The 19,879-nt window shown below is 40.4% G+C and overlaps 1 protein-coding gene across 3 annotated transcripts in view; it reads right to left on the bottom strand.

Moving 5' to 3' along the window:
- ESYT2 (extended synaptotagmin 2) overlaps positions 1-19,879 on the bottom strand; it is a 93,330-nt gene that overhangs the window by 7,033 nt on the left and 66,418 nt on the right. The window contains exons 11-19 of one of the 3 annotated variants that reach the window (XM_084859280.1): positions 19,644-19,692; positions 18,493-18,582; positions 17,461-17,556; positions 14,837-14,938; positions 7,922-7,984; positions 5,251-5,325; positions 3,153-3,239; positions 2,171-2,320; positions 547-932 (exon numbers count right to left, since the gene is read on the bottom strand). In XM_084859280.1, the coding sequence (XP_084715406.1) occupies positions 547-932; positions 2,171-2,320; positions 3,153-3,239; positions 5,251-5,325; positions 7,922-7,984; positions 14,837-14,938; positions 17,461-17,556; positions 18,493-18,582; positions 19,644-19,692 (1,098 nt within the window). The remainder of the gene's footprint in view (positions 1-546; positions 933-2,170; positions 2,321-3,152; positions 3,240-5,250; positions 5,326-7,921; positions 7,985-14,836; positions 14,939-17,460; positions 17,557-18,492; positions 18,583-19,643; positions 19,693-19,879) is intronic. The other 2 variants (XM_084859278.1, XM_084859279.1) reach the window with 2 other exon arrangements.

The raw sequence follows: 19,879 nt of genomic DNA, 5'->3' as shown, positions 1-19,879 counted from the left end.
GGAAATGCAATTCTAGAAATACCAACTCTTTCCTTAACTGATATCCTCTCTGGTGCGACTATTACATTTATTACAGTAGTAACACATACATTTTCATTAGATAATATTGCACTCAACGATTTATCTGTGCACTGGGGTTTTTGTTCCTATTTATAGTCCAAGGATGCCAGCCATGATCTAGCTGCACAATCCTTATTTCAAACACCAATCCAAGTTTGAGTTTGTAATACTAAACAGTCAATAAAATAATGCAAGCACTGTCAACATGTGACTGTACTTTCAGAAAAAGTAACATTTCACTTGCAAAGACTTGCTGCATAGGTTTTGCTTTATGCTCAGACCCTAACCAATTAGTATATTTGGAAACAGGAAGGAATTTCATTCCAAGTCAGCTTGCTCTAAAGGCACACTGATGTTAGTGCATCTGGTTTTCCTGCAACACAATGCCCCATGGTATGGACTATGTAACTTGATGTGTAAAGGACATTGATTTTATAGGTTTGGATCTATGACTTCATAACAATATAAAAAAAATTAGGTCTGTACTTTTCAAGTTGTCTCAGTCGCTGCCGCAGCTCCTGCGTGGCAATGGGTAGTGATATGTCCGAAGCTATACTTGGAGTAGGTTCTTTGACTGAAAGGTGGCTGGGTGAATAGCTCAAGTTGGAAGCAAGAAGACTGGAGGAACTTCTGCTGAGATCTGTTGGCCACTGAGGACTAGGATTTGAGGGATGGCTTTTTTCAGCCACATCAGTCTTTTTATCAGCATCTGTTGCTGTGGAAGTAGGGGGTTTGTTCAAGTCAGCTGCTGGAGAAATGGGAACCTGAGGCTTGAAAGAACCTTTTCTTGCATCTTTGGAAACTGAGGGCCTCTTCACTTGGGCTGAGTGTTGGTGGTCTGGAGACCGCTCTTGCCTTTCAAGCGAAAGGATCTAGCAGCCACAGAACAAAGAACATAACATTAATTCCAAAAGAGAGCTTCACATGCAGCTGAATTAAGATATAAATATTACAAAACCTACACATAAAGAGTAGAAACCTATTTACATAAACAGATTACAAAGCAATCAACACAGGTCCAGACCTTAAGTCTGGACAAAACTGTTTGGGGAGTGCTTTGTGAGCCAAACAGCTATTCCTGCTATCTGCATAAATGATTCTGTACAAACATCCCTGAAAGATCCCTAATGTGATCTCTGCCACAGAGATCTGGCCAAGTAGAAATCTTGCTACTCCCCCCCCCCACCCCCCCATTCTCCACTATGGTGGGAAAAATCCAACTGACTAAGCTCTAGGTACATGAATATAGGTTGTACTCTTTTTGCATTCTGCGGCAAAAATGCTCTCAGTGCAGCACTTGTCTCTTCTCTTCCATGGAAGTTTCTATTGCCCATAAATATATTAAAAGTACACAACAGTCCAACCTCCTCCATTGGTCAAGCACTGGCTACTTTGTTATTCCTTTCAATATGGTTGTACCCCCTGCCATCAATCCCTTTCTCAGCCTGCCGTCATCTTTGTTGAAGTTACTCCTTGAACACAGTTACTTTTGAACAGCTTTATAGATATTTCATAAGTTATGGAGAATCCCAATCCTGTTAACTGAGATGTTTTTAAATGCAGATACCGATGACTGAACCTGGGATCTGCTATATGCAAAACCTGTGCTCTACCCCTGAGCCCCAAAGTATGGAAGACCATGGTACTTTCCCAGGTGTCTGCAATCTTATTTTAAAGAATGTTTGCTGTTTCATTCGTAACTCTACATATAAAATAAATGATGGATTGTAGTTCCCAACTAATTATGCAGGGTTGAATCTAATGCCACATGGGGGAAGTCCGCTTGTGCACCAGGATTTCCCTGTCCTCTCCTCACCCCTGCAGCCCCCCATGCCCCCCCCAATATGCTCTGTAGTGTCCCCTATCCCTCTGGAGAAGAATTGGTGGGCACCCGGGAGGATTCAGGGAGGAACAGAAATCCGTTCCGTCAGCAATTTCCCTTCCGCTGGCAGAACAACACTATTGGATCCAACCCACAGTGCTATAATTCTCTTCCCCATCCCTTGGAAACACATAACATAGATAGTAGTAGCTTTCTTTCCTTCCAAAGACAGCATATCATCACACAATTCTTAAACATATATTCATTTAGAGAGATTTTATAATATACCCTGAGAGCAATCTTCATGTTTACAGTGCTGTTTGGACCAGAATTGCTAAGATGAAATCTCTGGTGCATAGTTAGATCTTCACTTGCAAGAAGTTGGCTTAGAGGAAGCTTAAAATTTCCCAAAGAGCACTGGTGTTGTTCATCCTTGACCTACAGAAAAAAGAGAAAGAGGAATGGTTACATTTAAATTAAAAGCCTTTTTAAAAATACAAAACTTCATGCTTACTCACTAATAGTTATTGACTGCATGGGAAAAAGCTGATTATTATATTGTCCTAATTTTATGAAAAAAAGGCAAAAGTCTGCTGAGAATGAATTCAAGCAAAAATGCTGCTAGGTGCCTTGAGTTTTCCCAGGTGAAAGACAAACAACATTTTCAAAAATATATTCCACCACCAGTAATAGTAGTTGAGTTTAACAGTGATTTTTGTTTGTTTTTACAGCTGGGGGCTTTAGTTTATTGCCCTCCTCTCTCCATGCACCCCAAAATTCAGCTCCACAAAAAGCCACTTTTACTGTGACCGCCAATATGCACATTACAGAAGCTATTCAAAATGTCATTATTTGAATCTAGTAAATCCAGTTTCATTATGTAAACTGTCCAGCCTCAGCAGAAGTAGCACAGATTTTTCCAAGGCAGTACCACCCCTACTAGTTCAAACAATGAAGCATCTTGAACCACTTGACAATTAAACACATTTATCGTGGTATAAACATTTGTGGACTAATCCATGCACACTTATGCCATAATAAATGTGCAAGTCTGTAAGGTGCCGCAAGACTTTTTTGCTGCAACAAACATGGCCATCCCGTGGAAGTTGTTCCCATGGTACTTCAGGTATTCTAGAATTAAAAATACAAGATGGGGAAGGAGGAATATAACCCACAGATATTGGAAGGTATTCCTTAGACAGAAGCTGGGACTGGTATAAAAAAGAGAGAGCAAAGACCCCAGAGAACTAAAAAGCAAGGAACATCTTACCTCAACTTCTAGTTCTTGCCGTCTAGGATTGTGAACAAAGAAAGTGAAATTTTCTTCCCACACTGGTTCATTGGTCTTGTAGCGAATCTATTCAGGGATCAGGAGATGTCTCTATTAAAATTCATGGCTAAAACAAGATCAGCTTGCACTAGAGATGGGGAACTTCCCCCATCAAGGGCTACATTTCCTTGAGAGTAATGTGCCACGGGCCGAATAGCAGCGGTGGGTGAGGCCTGAGCCAAAAATTGGGCGAGGCCTCCCCGCACACGTTTGTGCGTACACAGATGCTCTAGCCATCCATATAAGAGGGGCCTCCCATTGCCATTTACACCAGGAAAAGGTCTGCAGTTTGCCCTGCCCACTCTTTCCTGGCTTGTGTGCTGGTTGCAGAGAGACGTACATCTCTTCCTCTACAGCCAGCACAGGAAATCAGCAAATTGTGGGCACTGGGTGCCTGATTTGGATTGGGACCCTGGTGTAAGAGGTACAGGAGCTTTAACCCTTTGCCCCTCACTGTGTTCCCTATTCAGACAAGGCGCCCCACACTTGCAATTTGCGTTAGGGGAAAAGCTGGAACAAATGGGATTTTTTCCTAATGCAAATTGAAGACGCAGCCTTCCCGGTTTGAATTGGGACCACAGTACAGCATTGAATCTCGCCTATTATTCCCCACCTGATCAAGCCCCAGTGCCTGCAACTTTCTGCTTTTCTGTGCTGGTTGGAAAAGAAGAGATGCACTTCCCACTTTCATGTTACAAAGCAACCTCACTCTGAAAAAAGTAGAGTTCATATTGACTGTCACTGGATAAATCACATAGCTTCAATAGTTGATGCTGTGAAAGTGTCTATTACAGATTTAAAGCTAATTTTCCAGCCTATTCCAGAGCCTATGTAGTATATGGGTTAGGGTGTGAGTCTGGATGTAGAAAACCCAAGTTCAAATCTCTGTTCTGGCCATGAAGCTCACTGGCTGGTGTTGGGCAAATCACCATCTCTTAGCCTAACCTAACTCACACTTATGAGGAAGACTAAACCCTTTTATGAGGTCTTGGGCTCCATGAAGGACAGATAGAATACAAAAATGATAAATATACAAGTCTTCAGCATGGGTCACAATACAAACTTCACTCATTTTTTTAAAATACCAGGAAGAGTATTTTTTCCTAATGCAAATTGAAGACGCAGCCTTCCCGGTTTGAATTGGGACCACAGTACAGCATTGAATCTTGCCTATTATTCCCCGCCTGATCATACTGAGCATTGAGCATATTAAGGTAAAGGTGTCCCCAACCAGTCGTGTCCGACTCTAGGGTGCGGTGCTCATCCCCGTTTCTAAGCCGAAGAGCCAGCGCTGTCCGAAGACGCTTCCGTGGTCATGTGGCCGGCATGACTGAACACCGAGGTGCACGACACGCTGTTACCTTTCCCGCTGAGGCGGTACCTATTTATCTACTTGCAATTTCTTGCTTTCGAACTGCTAGGTTGGCAGAAGCTGGGACTGAAGACGGGAGCTCACTCCGTCACGCGGCACCCGGGTCTCGAACTGCTGACCTGCCGACCTTCCAGTCTGCAGTTCAGCGTCTTAACCACTAAGCCACCGCGGTCCCTTATTGAGCATATTACTGTAATATAAAATCCTTTGTCAAGAGACAATGGAAGAAAGCTTCACTGAACACATGGTCTTGTAAATATATGGCAGCTCTGAGTTCTTGATCAACACTGAGGAAGCTGCTGTACCAGAACTGGCAGTTGCTTAATCAGTTTCGACATCTTTGGCCAGTTCCCCATCTCTCAATACAGCTTGCCAGTCCCCCAGCCCCCACCTCCACTGCTCAGCATTAGGAGAGAAAATCTTTATGTAAAGTGGGCTGTTCAGTCCAAAATAGCCAGCAGCCTGATTCACATGTAATCCTATATATGGGAAACATCATACAGAAAACAGTCACCAGGTGTGAACTAGCTCTTTCTCTCCTATTGAGAAGCAGGTTGACTATAAACATATCTCTTACTTTTGGTTGCAACATCTACACTTGTGGGCAAGAATAATACATGCTACTTGTATGTCTAATCGAGATAAATTTAGGTGGTACACGCTTACCTTACTTTCTTGTGCCTTATGTCCAACTGTCAGTAAGACAAGGGGATTGGGGTTGCTGTTTATTTTCTTTCCTGACTGAAGATGAGGAAAAAGTGACATTCCTTTAATATATTCTTTTTCTACCTCCATCACTTTAACATTGCTTTTGAACCCCACCCTCCATCTCATATATATTACTCTTTACTTCTTACAAATCATTATATATTCATGGGAATTTATGGGGCATACGGTACTCACACTGACCTACCTTGAAATATTTACACATGATACTACCAATGAACTGGAGTTTTAGACCCCTTTCTATATTTTCTGTATGTTTTTTGAATGGAACTGTTTTATAAAATTCAACCTCTCATCCCTTAATAAGCATTCAACCCCTAAAGCCAATGAAGCAACATCAGAACAAATAAATGAATGTTGCAATCTGCATGCAAATGGGGGATATGGAGAAAGCGCAAGCTTAGAAAGCTTATTTTTATATATGTATGATGGAATATATGCTTAAGCTATATGCCAGAATCATAAAGCATATTGTTCTGGGCAATAAAGAAGGTATGCTATGACTTATAGGTTTACCCAGCTCTTATTAGAGACCAACCATGTGTCATGTCTGAGCCTTGCTCACCAGTTGTATAGCATTAGGTCAAACTGCAAAAGTAAACAATGACTTACAACAATTTCACAGAAATTGAAACATTCCCCAATCATGAATATCTGTTGATATGCTTTGCATCAAACTCTCAGTGAAAAGCTTTTGTTAAGAAAAAGTAGTTACAGTGGTTAATTGGAAGCATCTATTAATGCTGTTAAATACATTATCTAGATTGTTAATTATTAATTTGAACTGGGACTCCAGAGTAAAATTAACACAATTAAAACTCAAGTTAAGCAATGTTAGATGAAATTAGAGGGCAACAAACATGTTTCTTCTGGTCATATAAGCTATTGTTCAGAGTTTTAAAGTAAAAGTGACTTGTATTTAGTTTTAATTGCTACATAAGCTTTTGCTAACATTCTGCTTTTTATGATAATTATTTATCACTACTGAAGCTTAAACTTCTAGATTGGGAAAATCATGCAATATGTTTTGAATCTGATCAAATTAGATATTCTTACTGGAATTCATCTTCAAGGGTGTTCCATTTCTTGGACCAATACTCCATTTAAAAAGAAATATGTAAGCAACATTGTTAATCATCTGTAGTGGTCAGGAGAATAAAAGGAGAGTTTCTTTGATCCTCTGAATACCACTCCCCACAGAATATGTCCCCCAAATGTAAATATCCTGCTTTTTAGTGATCACTCTATTTCTGTATAAAGTATAGTTCAGCCAGGCTTCAATCACTTGCCTTTACTAGATATAATGTACTTTTTACTGAATGTCTTGGCCTTCTGATTCTCAAGTAGTTAGACTACCTCCTCTTATTTCTCGCCATTCATAGGTTTTCCTTAAGATACTCTCTTTTTAGTCTCTCTGAATGCTTCAGTAAGGCTCAAAGAGATTTTTTTTTTTTACCAGAAAGTAACTGAAATATGTATTTTTGCAGTTTACACCAATATAAAATCCTTCTCAATAGAGGAAGTTTCTCAGTATTTTGCATTTCCAAGGGCAGGAATGTTATAAGTGTGCGCGCATAAAGTTATGCATAAATATTCCAGGAATATCAAACAGAAAAGAGTTACGTTGCTGTACAACAGCAGTATATCTACAGAGGCCTGCAAATTTTGGCTGGGCTTGTTCCTAATAGCCAGTCAGCGAGACTTATCTCACTCACTTCTTTCTCCACAGAGACAGGTTGGTATATCTGTTTTGTACCTGCTTCACAGCTTGGTTGTTTACAGGGAAGGAGGAGCAGGTGGTGTGTGCTTATGGACGTGTGTGCACTTGAAGCAAGCTCTCCACTTCAATCAGTGAAACTGATCCTCCCCAGAGCACACAGGCTGGTCCCATTCTGCATTTCTAACATCTTTATGAAGTACTTACTTCTATGGTAGAGTATACTGGAGGTGCCCTTGTTAGTTGTCAGTACTGTATTTATTGTCACCACCAACAGTTTGTCATAGGAAAATCGGAAGCTGCCTTATACCATTGGTCCATTTAGCTCAATACTGTCAACACTGACTGGCAGCAGCTCTCCAGAGTTTTAGGCAGGAATTTTTCAGCCCTTCCTGGATATGCTGGGGAACCTAGGACCTTCTGTATGGAAAGCAGGTGCTCTACCACTGAGCCACAGTCCCTCACCTACCTATGAAGATCCCTGCCTACTTGTAGAACGATGCTCCCGAAAGTAATACGCTCAAACTAACAAGGCTATATAGTGTGTGTCAATTTCTTAGCGCTCCTAGTACTCGTCTTCATAATAAGAATTCGGCTTTCATCACAGCTTTCTAAGGATATACCTGTTTGGTGAGAAGATGCTTAGTTCAGCAAATCTTAAAACTATTTGCTAAATGGTGACCAAGGAACTTGGCACATTTCTGGATAAAGCCATAAAAGGGCTCCCATAACTTTGCACTGCTGCTGTAAATATTGGGAAGGATCCTGGGAAACCCCTTCACCTTACTTCTTGATACCAGGCATTATGTCCTCTGGCACAAATTAGACATTAGAATATCTATTTGCGTCTCCATTTAGCGGTGTGACTTTAGATGGAAAGCTGTATTAGTTTACCTTTAGGGCTTTCTGAACAGCAGACTTCTTCAAGGCATCTGGATTATAATCTAACGGATTATGCTTTTAAATCAGAAGAAAATGAACATATGAAGGGTTAATAAGACATGCAACAAAGTAGTTCCACTTGGTTAATAAAGGACAGGACAACGAGAAACCAAACAAACATTCTCAGAACAAAGGAAAAACAACAACAAAAGTTATTTCAAAAAAATCTGACACAGCCTTTTGTTCTCATTCCATCTTTAATTGCTATATTCAGATTTCAAATAGCCTTTTTCTCAACAGGGCTAAGATTCTCCTCCCTTGTTATTCTCTTCACACAAACTCTTCAAATTGCTACAACACAATATAAGTTTCTTATAGGATTTGGAGATATGAGTAGTGGAAATAGGAGTGGTTTAAACAAGATTAGCCAGCCTCTGATGATTTCCCTTAACTATTTCTCATTCTATTTCAGTAAAAAGTGCATCAGGCAAGCTATTATGTATTAAGGCAAATCTGCAGCGCTAAAAGTTGAAGGGGAGAAGGTCTTTGTTTCAGGAATTTGCATTTTTAAAATAAATAAAGCAGGTGTTCAGGGTGCTGGTCTGCTCCACGGTTTTAAAAAAACAGAACACATTGCAATGGTTGAATTCTGTTTTAAAAGCCATGACATTAGGTTGTTCAGGAAGAATATATAAATAGCTCTGCAATCATGCTGTAACCCAAAACAGGAAGAGCAAATTTAATTACTTTGTCCCCCAAAAGACAGTTTAATAATTCAATTTCAAAGGATTTTCTTATTTTCTATGGGGAAAACTATTTTGTTATGAAGTTATTAGTCACATCTAGTTGTCTCTGTACTGTTTTACGGTGCAGCATGAGATTTGGTGAGAAAGGAAATCATGCAGAAATTGATGGGAGGCCTACACCTGTGACCCCTTCATGGATCACTGCCTTGTTGTGGCTAAGGGGCTTGCATAACTCAGTGAAGCCATAAGCTATGCCGTGCAGGGCCACCCAAGATGGACAGGTCATGGCGGAGAATTCTGACAAAATGTGGTCCACTGGAGAAGGACATGGCAACCCACTCCAGTATTCTTGCCAAGAAAACCCCATGGAACGTATCACAAGGCTAAAAGAGATGACGCCGGAAGATGAGCCCCTCAGGTCGGAAGGTGTCCAATATACTACTGGGGAAGAGCAGAGGGTATTTCCAAGTAGCGCCAGAAAGAGTGAAGCGGCTGGGCCAAAGCCGAAAGGACACTCAGCTGTGGATGTGTCTGGTGGTGAAAAGAAAATCCGATGCTGTAAAGAACAATATTGTTTAGGAACCTGGAATGTCAGATCAATGAATCAAGGTAATCTGGAGGTGGTCAAACATGAGATGGCAAGATTGAACATCGACATCTTGGGAATCAGCGAACTAAAATGGACAGGCATGGGCGAATTTAATTCAGGTGACCATCATATCTACTACTGTGGGCAAGAATCCCTTAGAAGAAATGGAGTAGTACTCATAGTCAATAAAAGGGTGGGAAAAGCAGTACTGGGGTACAATCTTAAAAATGACAGAATGATCTCAGTACGAATCCAAGGCAAACCATTGAACATCACAGTAATTCAAGTCTATGCCCCAACCACTGATGCTGAAGAAGCTGAGGTTGATCGGTTCTATGAAGACCTACAACACCTTTTAGAACTAACACCAAAAAAAGATGTCCTCTTCATCATAGGGGATTGGAATGCTAAAGTAGGAAGTCAAGAAATCACCGGGATAACAGGCAGGCATGGCCTTGGGTGTACAAAATGAAGCAGGACAAAAGCTAATAGAGTTTTGCCAAGAGAACACGCTGATCATAGCAAACACTCTTTTCCAACAGCACAAGAGGTGACTCTACACATGGACATCACTAGATGGTCAATACTGAAATCAGATTGATTATGTCCTTTGCAGCCAAAGATGGAGAATCTCTATACAGTCAGTAAAAACAAGACCGGGAGCTGACTGTGGCTCAGATCATGAGCTTCTTATTGCAAAATTTCGGCTTAAATTGAAGAACATAGGGAAAACCACTAAACCATTCAGGTATGAGCTAAATCATATCCCTTATGAATATACAGTGGAGGTGAGGAATAGATTTAAGGGATTAGACCTGATAGACAGAGTGCCTGAGGAATTATGGACGGAGGTCCGTAACATTGTTCAGGAGGCAGCAACGAAATCCATCCCAAAGAAAAAGAATTGCAAGAATGCCAAATGGCTGTCTGATGAAGCTTTACAAGTAGCTGAGGAAAGAAGGGAAGCGAAAAGCAAGGGAGAAAGGGGAAGATATAGCCAACTGAATGCAGAGTTCCAGAGAATAGCAAGGAGAGACAAGAAGGCCTTCTTAAATGAACAATGCAAAGAAATCGAAGAAAACAACAGAATGGGAAAGACTAGAGATCTCTTCAAGAAAATTGGAGATCTCAAGGGAACGTTTTGTGCAAAGACAGGCATGATAAAGGACAAAGAAGGCAGGGACCTAACAGAAGCAGATGAGATTAAGAAGAGGTGGCAAGAATACACAGAAGAACTATACAGGAAAGATCTGAATGTCCCTGATAGCCATGATAGTGCGGTCACTGAACTTGAGCCGGACATCCTCGAGAGTGAAGTCAAGTGGGCCTTAGGAAGCATTAGTAACAACAAAGCTAGCGGAGATGACAGTATTCCAGCTGAGCTATTTAAAATCCTAAAAGATGATGCTGTTAAAGTGCTGCACTCAATATGCCAACAAATTTGGAACACTCAACAGTGGCCGCAAGACTGGAAAAGGTCAGTTTACATTCTAATTCCAAAGAAGGGCAACGCCAAAGAGTGTTCAAACTACCATACAATTGCGCTTATTTCACATGTCAGCAAGGTGATGCTCAAAATCCTACAAGCTAGGCTTCAGCAGTATGCGAACCAAGAACTACCAGAAGTACAAGTGGGGTTTCGAAGAGGCAGAGGAACTAGAGATCAAATCGCCAACTTTTGCTGGATCATGGAGAAAGCAAGAGAATTCCAGAAAAACGTCTATTTCTGCTTCATTGACTACGCTAAAGCCTTTGATTGTGTGGATCACAACAAACTTTGGCAAATTCTTAAGTGATGGGAGTACCAGACCACCTTACCTGTCTCCTGAGAAACCTGTATGAGGGTCAAGAAGCAACAGTAAGAACCAGACATGGAACAACCGAGTGGTTCAAAATTGGGAAAGGAGTACGACAAGGCTGCATATTGTCGCCCTGCTTATTTAACTTATATGCAGAGTACATCATGAGAAAAGCCGGGTTGGATGAATCACAGGTCGGAATTAAGATTGCTGGGAGAATTATCAACAACCTCTGATATGCAGACGATACCACCCTAATGGCAGAAAGCGAAGAGGATCTAAAGAGCCTCTTGTTGAGGGTGAAAGAGGAGAGTGCAAAAGCTGGTTTGAAACTCAACATTAAAACAACGAAGATCATGCCATCTGGCCCCATCACTTCCTGGCATATAGAAGGGGAAGAAATGGAAGCAGTGACAGATTTTATTTTCTTGGGCTCCAAGATCACCGCAAACCTAGACAGCATAGTAAGAAGCAGAGACATCACCTTGCCGACAAAGGCCCGTCTAATCAAAGCTATGGTTTTCCCAGTAGTAACGTATGGCTGTGAGAGCTGGACTATAAGGAAGGCTGAGCGCCGAAGAATTGATGCTTTTGAACTGTGGTGCTGGAGAAGACTCTTACGAGTCCCCTGGACTGCAAGGAGGTCAAATCAGTCCATCCTAAAGGAAATCAACCCTGAGTGCTCATTGGAAGGACAGATACTGAAGCTGAAGCTCAAATATTTTGGCCACCTAATGCGAAAATAAAACTCTCTGGAAAAGGCCCTGATGCTGGGAAAGATTGAAGGCAAAAGGAGAAGGGGATGGCAGAGGATGAGATGGCTAGACAGTATCACCGATGCAATGAATATGAACTTGGGCACACTCCGGGAGAGAACGCAGGACAGGAAGGCCTGGCGTGCTATGGTCCATGGGGTCACGAAGAGTCGGACACGACTGAACGACTGAACAACTACACCTGTGAGGCATATAGGAGTTGCAGTATTGTTTGATCCTTACTTAGGTAGATAAAAGAGAGAATGGACATGGGTCCTTTTCTGTAAATAAGAACTCCTTAAAATATGTTCATTCTCTAGGAACAAAAGTAACCCACTCAAGCCCAGTCAATATGAGTTAGTGTTCTTTTCCTAAGGGAGATGCTCCCCTCAGCTCAGGAAAATGTAAACCCGTTGTGCCCATACCACATGGGTCTCATTGGCATCTTGGCCATATGTTGTAAGAATTAAGCAGGACACACAATGTGCAGGAATTTGGCCTCTCTCTATGCACCACCTGTAAACCACTGGGAATAGCTGTGTGCATTGTGTATTCACTACACCAGAAAGATTGCCTGTAAGAGTAGAAAAGAAAAAAGAAAAAAACAATCCCAGAAGTGTTTTTATATTGCACTTACGTCTCCCTAGACTGGAAATCATCCCATCTTTTTTCTATACTGGTTCTTGACATGCAAGGTTCAGTCCTTGATTGTTCTTGCTGCTTTATTTGCAGGAGTTCATAGGCATCATAAATATGTTAAAGTTCATGATCATGCTGAAATTTTGCCTCACGCTACTTTTTAAAAATTCTTCCCAACTTAGAATGAGCACTGTAACTGCTTTAAATCAAGAGAAGGCAGCAACATCAGAATAAAAGCAACTGATGGCAGAGGGGGATTGCAGTTTGCATGCTCTTGTCATGCAAACAAACAGTAATGTCTGCTAAAGAATCTTTATATTATCAGAAGGGAAGGGGGTCAGTCACTTCTAAAAGAAAAGACAACATGAACTCCACTTTAATTTGGGTCAAGTTGCTGTTAAGTTTTTTTTTTCTGGATCAAATCTTCATTAGTTATAAGTTATCCCCACCTAGGCACAGGAGGCATAATTCTGTTGGTAGAGCGAAGCCAGGATTTAGTGACTAGTAGCAAGATACAGGATTATGTACGCTCTCTTCCCATGTATGAATTTCCTCATGACCACATGGTTTCGGCATTACACGTGATCATCACCCACCTGGGTCAATCACAAAATTGGCCATGCTCCAAAACTGACTTTCAGAATCTTGAATAAAGATGGGTTCTCAAAGCAAGCTTAGAAGCAAACCAAGTTGGCAATAGTTGAATGCAACACCAAATCCAGGTAGTGCAGAGTTGGGAGATTTGCATGAAAAAGGGGAGAGTTCACACAGTCCCATGGTCTGCTCACAATCCCCAAGCTCAGTTCTACTGTACACCAGAAATGGCTCATAGAAGAAATTAGTATCTCTCCTCCTGGGCAGATCTCTTGTTTATTAAGGGTGCAATCCTATGCATGTTTAGACAGAGAAAAGGCCTACAACTCCCAGCATTCCCCAGCCAGGCTGACTGGGGAATGCTGGGAGTTGTAGGCCTTTTCTCTGTCTAGATATGCACAGGATTACACCCTAAAGATGTTTCCAAAACGTTACACCAGGTGCAAGACTAAAGATGAATAAAGCAAGTTTGAACATTTACTACTGTTTAACATTCATATATGGTCAGAAGCACTAAGTGCTGCATTATTCAAACAGTAAGAAAAGGGGTAAAGGCCATGGTGATATCATGGAATCAAAATATCATGCTTTCCCCTGTGTTATTAGTATTACTGGCTGTTTATGAAGCTAGCTATCTTATCTCAAACATAAACATCTGCATGCTTCCAAATTCTTTCAGGTTGTAACTAGCATATGTTGAGATTAGAGGTGAGTATTTGTCAGAGTTAATCACAACTTATTATTCTGTGTTTAAGCAGGATTTGAGAAAAAAATCCAATTCACCTAAGACAGTGACTTCAGACAAGTTATGTTTGTGCTTCTTGAAGTAAGGAAGACAACTATCCTTCAGTTTTTTGCTTATACACTAAACAGTCTATGTATGCCTATACACACAAAGATAACACCTAAAAATAGGAACCAATACCAAAAGGAAATGTCTCCAAAATGATAGATTACTGTTTATAAAGCCAATGAATGCAGAAGGGACAGACAAATAATTATACAGAATATAGGAGCTCATTTGAAAATAGGCTCTTGGTGTTACACTAATGAAAGAATGATAAAATCTGGGCCAGTCTTAACACAGACTTCTTTGTTTTAGTTTTGTTTATGCAACTAAGAAATGGTCACAGCATTTCACCTTGCAGTCTGTGAAAGCATATCCAGGCCTTTCTTGGGTTTAGAACCTAATTGTGTTATATGTGAACTTCTGTAGAATATGAAGAAAGGATGCACCTTTAAAAGTCCATCAGCTGACCAACTGTCAAGGCATTATTGGCTTTTTAGTAACAGTCTCCACAATCAAAGTCAATATTTTTCAACTGGTGTTAATACCTATTTTATAGGGCCATTTCTTAATGACAAAAGGGCATTTAACAGGTTTCCAGTTTTAATTGTGCAACTTGAACCAAATGAAGGCGATTCCAGACCCTCACATACACCACACAAAATACTTGCACTTCATTTTCAAAGGAATCACAAAAAAGGTTGACTCTTCGAATTCATGACAATTTCATTTCTCTGCAAGCAAATATCAGCATTTCATCTAGTGAATCACATAGATTGATAAACATGCTACTTTTTGAAAAGGCTAACTTAAAATCAGCAAACTTACCTAATAAACTAAGTTGATAATACAATCTGGAAACGCAGTAAAAAGTATAACAATGCACGCTTTTAACCATGCACGTAAACAAAAATTGCATGCTCCACCATTCCACTATTAGGGCTAAGTGGGTTTAGTAGCACTAATCCACTCTGGCAAATTAAACACGAGAATATACATGTAACACCCAAGAACTCACAAATAGTGCTCTATAGAGTGAGGTAGTGTTTTCACAAAAGACTAGTCCCGATGCTCTCCTTTCTTTTAAGTATCCACACCCAAAGTTTCCCTCGTAGATACTCTTTAGGAAGATGGAAATGGGAGAAAGCAGAGAGTGATGGGATTGGGGCAGCATGAATGCTCAAACAGCTTTACCATTAGCACAGTTAAGGAAAATAGTCAAAGGAGTCTGAAATTACTGACTGGCACACACAAGAAATGGTCAGCGTGTCAGTATGTATCTCTTTTCGGCTGTTGGTCTCATCTCATTGGCACTGCAAGGCAATTTCTCTCTATTTGTTTCAGTTACAATACCATTTTAATAAAAATAATAATAATAACATGACCTTTAAAACACCCCTTATTATACCTTTTATATGAGATGTCAGTGAAGCAATCCATACACCATTTGATCATCTACTTGCAATTTCGACATGTTTAAAAATAAATATGCAGAAATTAAAGGTGCAACCTCTTCTTGGACAGATCCAGGGCCCATCTGGGCCCGAAAGAAGGTTCCATCTCTTCCAAGCAAACTTTGAACGTCTTACTAAAACTACACAAAGCCGTTATTGGTCACACTTTTGGCTCATGTTCTGTTTTCCCCGTATTACCTTAAATATGTTTCTGATTGAGAAGACCCTTGAAGTATTAAGTGTTTCCACATAATACAACTTTTTCCACTTCTTAAACAAGTTAAAAGGCATACCATAAAGTGAATTTGAATAATACTGTTGTGGCATTAGTCCTACTATAACCATACGCACCATCACTTCCATGTATTGGTTTTTTAAAAATTATGTTTGTTACGTTGATATCTTGCCTTTCCCCCAAGGAACCCAAGGCAGTGTACATGATCCTCCTCCTCTCCATTTTATACTCACAACAACCCTGTGAGGTAGGTTAAGCTGAGAGTCAGTGAAGTCACCCAGTGAGCTTCATGGCCGAGTGGTACTAGAACCTGGGTCTCCTGAGTCCCAGTCCAACACTCTAACCACTACAGCAACTAACTCTTCATACTGCCAGTCGTCCTATTTAGGATTTCAGGGCAGTGTACAACCAAAATCATATCACAATATAGAAATAATAATAAAACAAAAATCCGAAAGTTTTACAACTGATTAAGTTGCCTGGGTGAATAAAAATCTTTTTACCCAGTGTAGAAAGGATTGCAGTGTAAGTGACAGGTGAGCCTCTTTAGGGAGGGCCTTCTATAACAGGGACACCACTGCCAAGAAAGTCCTCTGCTCTGGTGTTGAATAAAGTACCTCCAATAAAGGAGGCACCTAGAAAAGGGCCTCAGCTGCAGATCTCAAAGTACAGACAGATTATTACCTGCAATACATTTTACATCTTGTCCCATTGGATTAGTTTATTGAAAAGTTTCAAGTTTGTTTTGTAATAAACAATCTACTTTAAAACTTAGAACAGAAAAAGGAATAGAAAAGCTTCATTATAATTCTATTTTTCAAAAGAAGTTGCTGATCAATTTGCCATTCCCGCAACACACATCCAGAAAACTCTCATCAGCAGCTAGTACCCACATATTGCAACAACTTACTTCGAGAATAAGAATGGTTTTACAAATTGCTATGTAACAAGTATAAATAGTACAAGTTTCAACCTTAACAGCTGCATGGAAAGTGTACCGCTCAAAAGTTTACTCTTTGAAATGCACTACTGGTACACAGCACTGTTTAGAGTGTAAAAAGCCTGTACTTGGAGATCACCAGTAGCCATTCATTATTTTGTCTTGAAATTACCATTATGACGTTATCAACCTTGGTACATTCTAGGATCTATTACTGTAATTTCATCTGCTTGCCAGAAGACAGGCAGTCATAAGGTGTTTAATAAGTTTACCATCTCGGCGGAAGGAAGAAGTAAGTGGAGCCAAGAAGCAGGGGCAATCTCTAACCCAGCCTAAATATGTGAAGAAACCCATTTTCCATCAACTGAGCAACAGAACCATTCAGGATATAATGTGTCCACTACAGGAGAATGAATACCAGCTCCCAGTTACCCAACACAGTACAAGGTAATATCACAAAGATACAGCTCAAAGGTAATTTTGGGGTCTTTTAGCTCAGCCTTTATCCCAGAAGGTAGCAATGTCTTGCACATTCACAGGAGAGTTGCATTCATGGAAATATCCCTTCCATGAGTGCAGATCCAAAGAGTGCACAGCACTGCAGCCCCAACCTTAGAAGATCACAAATATAAGCCTGAAAAGTATCTACTCTTGAATCCAAGCAAATATTCCTCTATTTGAAGTTGGGGTTGAGGGCTGCCTACTTCTCTTTTATAGGATCATTCAGTACAAGTTCTTTAAACATCACAACTTTAACAAAAATATTTTGGAAGTTATAGAAATAGCATTCTGAAAAAACAAAATCAGAAGACCAGCTTTGCAAAATAAGTTTAACCAGAATGCAGGTTTGCCTTAGAAAGATTCTAATGTTACAGAATGCACATGAAAATGTAGTTAAAAACATGGCATAATGTGGGTTAGTGATGAAAAGTGGCATAGTAGTAAGCAATGTGTGACAGAAGAAAAATTAAAGAATCATTCAGGAGAAGTGTTATTACCACAAGGAGACTTACTGGCAGATTTCTTGCTGAATCCAAATAGAGAATAAGCAATGCTGATGAAAGCCCATCATCGGCTTGGTCCTTATCAGCTCTAATGCTTTTTAGCACCTAAAATTAGAGATGTATAATACAAAACTTAATTATCCCCTTACATACTTAATTATTTTGTACACCATTCCTAAGTAAAACCAAAGCAAGTCACAGCATGAATATTCAAATGTAACAGTACATAATAAATGTAGGGGGTTGGACTCGATGGCCTGGGGGTTGGACTCAATGGCCTTGTAGGTTCCTTCCAACCCTACTATTCTATGATTCTATGAAATAAAAATAATACTCTTACTTTATATCAAAGAGTGAAAGAGCAAACACTCATCTAAAAATGAAATGTTTTCATGTATCTCCGAATGTACCCAGGACTAGATACAAGTGGGATTTCCTGGGAAAGGAAATCCCCCAAACAGAGACATTTTCAGTAGTTACACTTCTAGGGTTGGATCTAGGATCTGCCTTCCTTGAGAAGAAGGGCTCTCCTTGCCGAAGGTTCCTCTGCCCAATTTTTGGGGATTCCCCTCCCCCAATACCACAGCTCAACCCATTCAGCAGGGTATCCTGACTCTCTGTGTAGCATTTTCAGGGGGCTGGAGGGGCTGCCATGCTAAGGAGGGGGCAGAAAAGTCCACTTCCACTAGCACAGTTGATCCAGCTTAAACTGGATTCCAACACGTACTTCCCACAGTAGAGGAATATGGAGCTGTCCTCCACCACCAATCATTCTGTGTGTAGGGGCCTACATGAGGAGCAGCATTTCTTAAGGCATTCTGAATACTGTTTTTGAACTGCTGATTCAATTTCCAATTATTTATACCCATGGAAATCCTGGCTGTTATTCCCATGTTCATTTGAAATAGAGTGCGAGTGAAAGAACATACGTACTTGTGTGCGTGCATGCCCACATGTATATTTGCATACACAGGTCTTCATTTTTAGCTATATTCATATGGTCTCAACTTGTTTTAAATTGTAAAGCACAGTAATCAATACCTGGTCAAGATTCTCTGCGCTAGGCATCAATGTGAGCCATTCGAGTTTTAAATGCAATTTTCCTTTGGAGACTTCATCCAAAGTAAACCACTGTAAGCAAAGTCAATAGAATAGGTTGAGAAGCAAAACCACTCACTAATAAATTAACTTATGCTATTAGTTTTTTGGTCCATGAGGTGAATTACCACTGATATAACATAATGACACTAGAAATGACAGAAGACATCTATGCTATTTTTAAAATGGCTGGCATGATTTCCATTCCACTGTTGCATTCAATCTATGCTCTAAAACTACATTAAAATCAATGACTTCATATTAAGAGATCTTATAACAACTAGTCTATAATAACAGAAGACCTCAAGGTTATTTTGGTTTTAAAACACATTAATTGATTTTAATTAATTTAAATGTGTCCAAGTGGTTGAAGCCTGCAGCAACATCATCAGCCACTAGGGGCAGGCATCCCTAACCAACACATAGCTTTGCAGTCTATACAGTCTCAAGCCAGAGGAGATTAGCAGGCTGAGGAACAGAGTTATAGGGTCTGTTATAGGCTCTTCCGTGAGGCAGCCCAAGCAGAAGGCGGACCTCAGAGGAATGGAGTGCACAGACCCCGCCCTCAGGGTGTTATCGGGTTGCCAGTGGGCATGGCTTCACTCAGACAGGGCAGACACAATGTTTCCGCTGTGTAAGTTTGCCTGAAGTGTTCGCTGTATCAAACTAAGGGCTATTCTAACTTGTGCGAAGCTGGGTCCATTTGCTAGCTTTTATAATAAAGCACTTGCAATGTTTTGCTTCAGAACACCCTAAGTAGATTTAGCAATAGCCAATCAATCATCCTTTTTATGGACTTTCTGTAACCAATTACTACTGGTAATTTCCACATACTGTGACCATGCATGCGACAATTCTATCACTTAAGGATCCCAGAATCATCACAGTTTGCAACTATAATACATTAATACCCATGACAAATGCCTTGTTTCTACAATTCCACTGCTCAAGGGAAAAAAATGGCATCTTGTATGCAACTCCAGCAAAGTCTTTGAAGCTTGAATCTGATGTGTGATTAAGCACTGCCGGCTGACCATGGTCAGAGAATAAATTCCCACCACTCCTCTCCCTGGAATGAACAGGTAGAGACTTACTTCATCTAAGTGGCGCTCCTTTTCAACCTCAGTTAGGTCTATCATTAGACTAGGAGAAGAATGCAATGCATTAGAAGAATACCATTATCTCTTCTATAGGACATGAAGCTAGAGTTGTGTGGGAGCAGAGTGGTGAATAAAGTATTTTTAAAAGATGATGGGATACCTAATCATATTTATGAGCAGAATGAAGAGAACAGCATTTAAGCTGTAATTGGGCAGGAAGTCATTTAGAA

The sequence above is a fragment of the Heloderma suspectum genome, chromosome 5 (assembly GCF_057233095.1).
Source record: "Heloderma suspectum isolate Gila_16-S chromosome 5, 16-S_ref, whole genome shotgun sequence".
Taxonomy (NCBI): Eukaryota; Metazoa; Chordata; class Lepidosauria; order Squamata; family Helodermatidae; genus Heloderma; species Heloderma suspectum.
The sequence above is the reverse complement of the archived record's forward strand: the minus strand, read 5'-3'. Positions and strand labels throughout refer to the sequence as shown.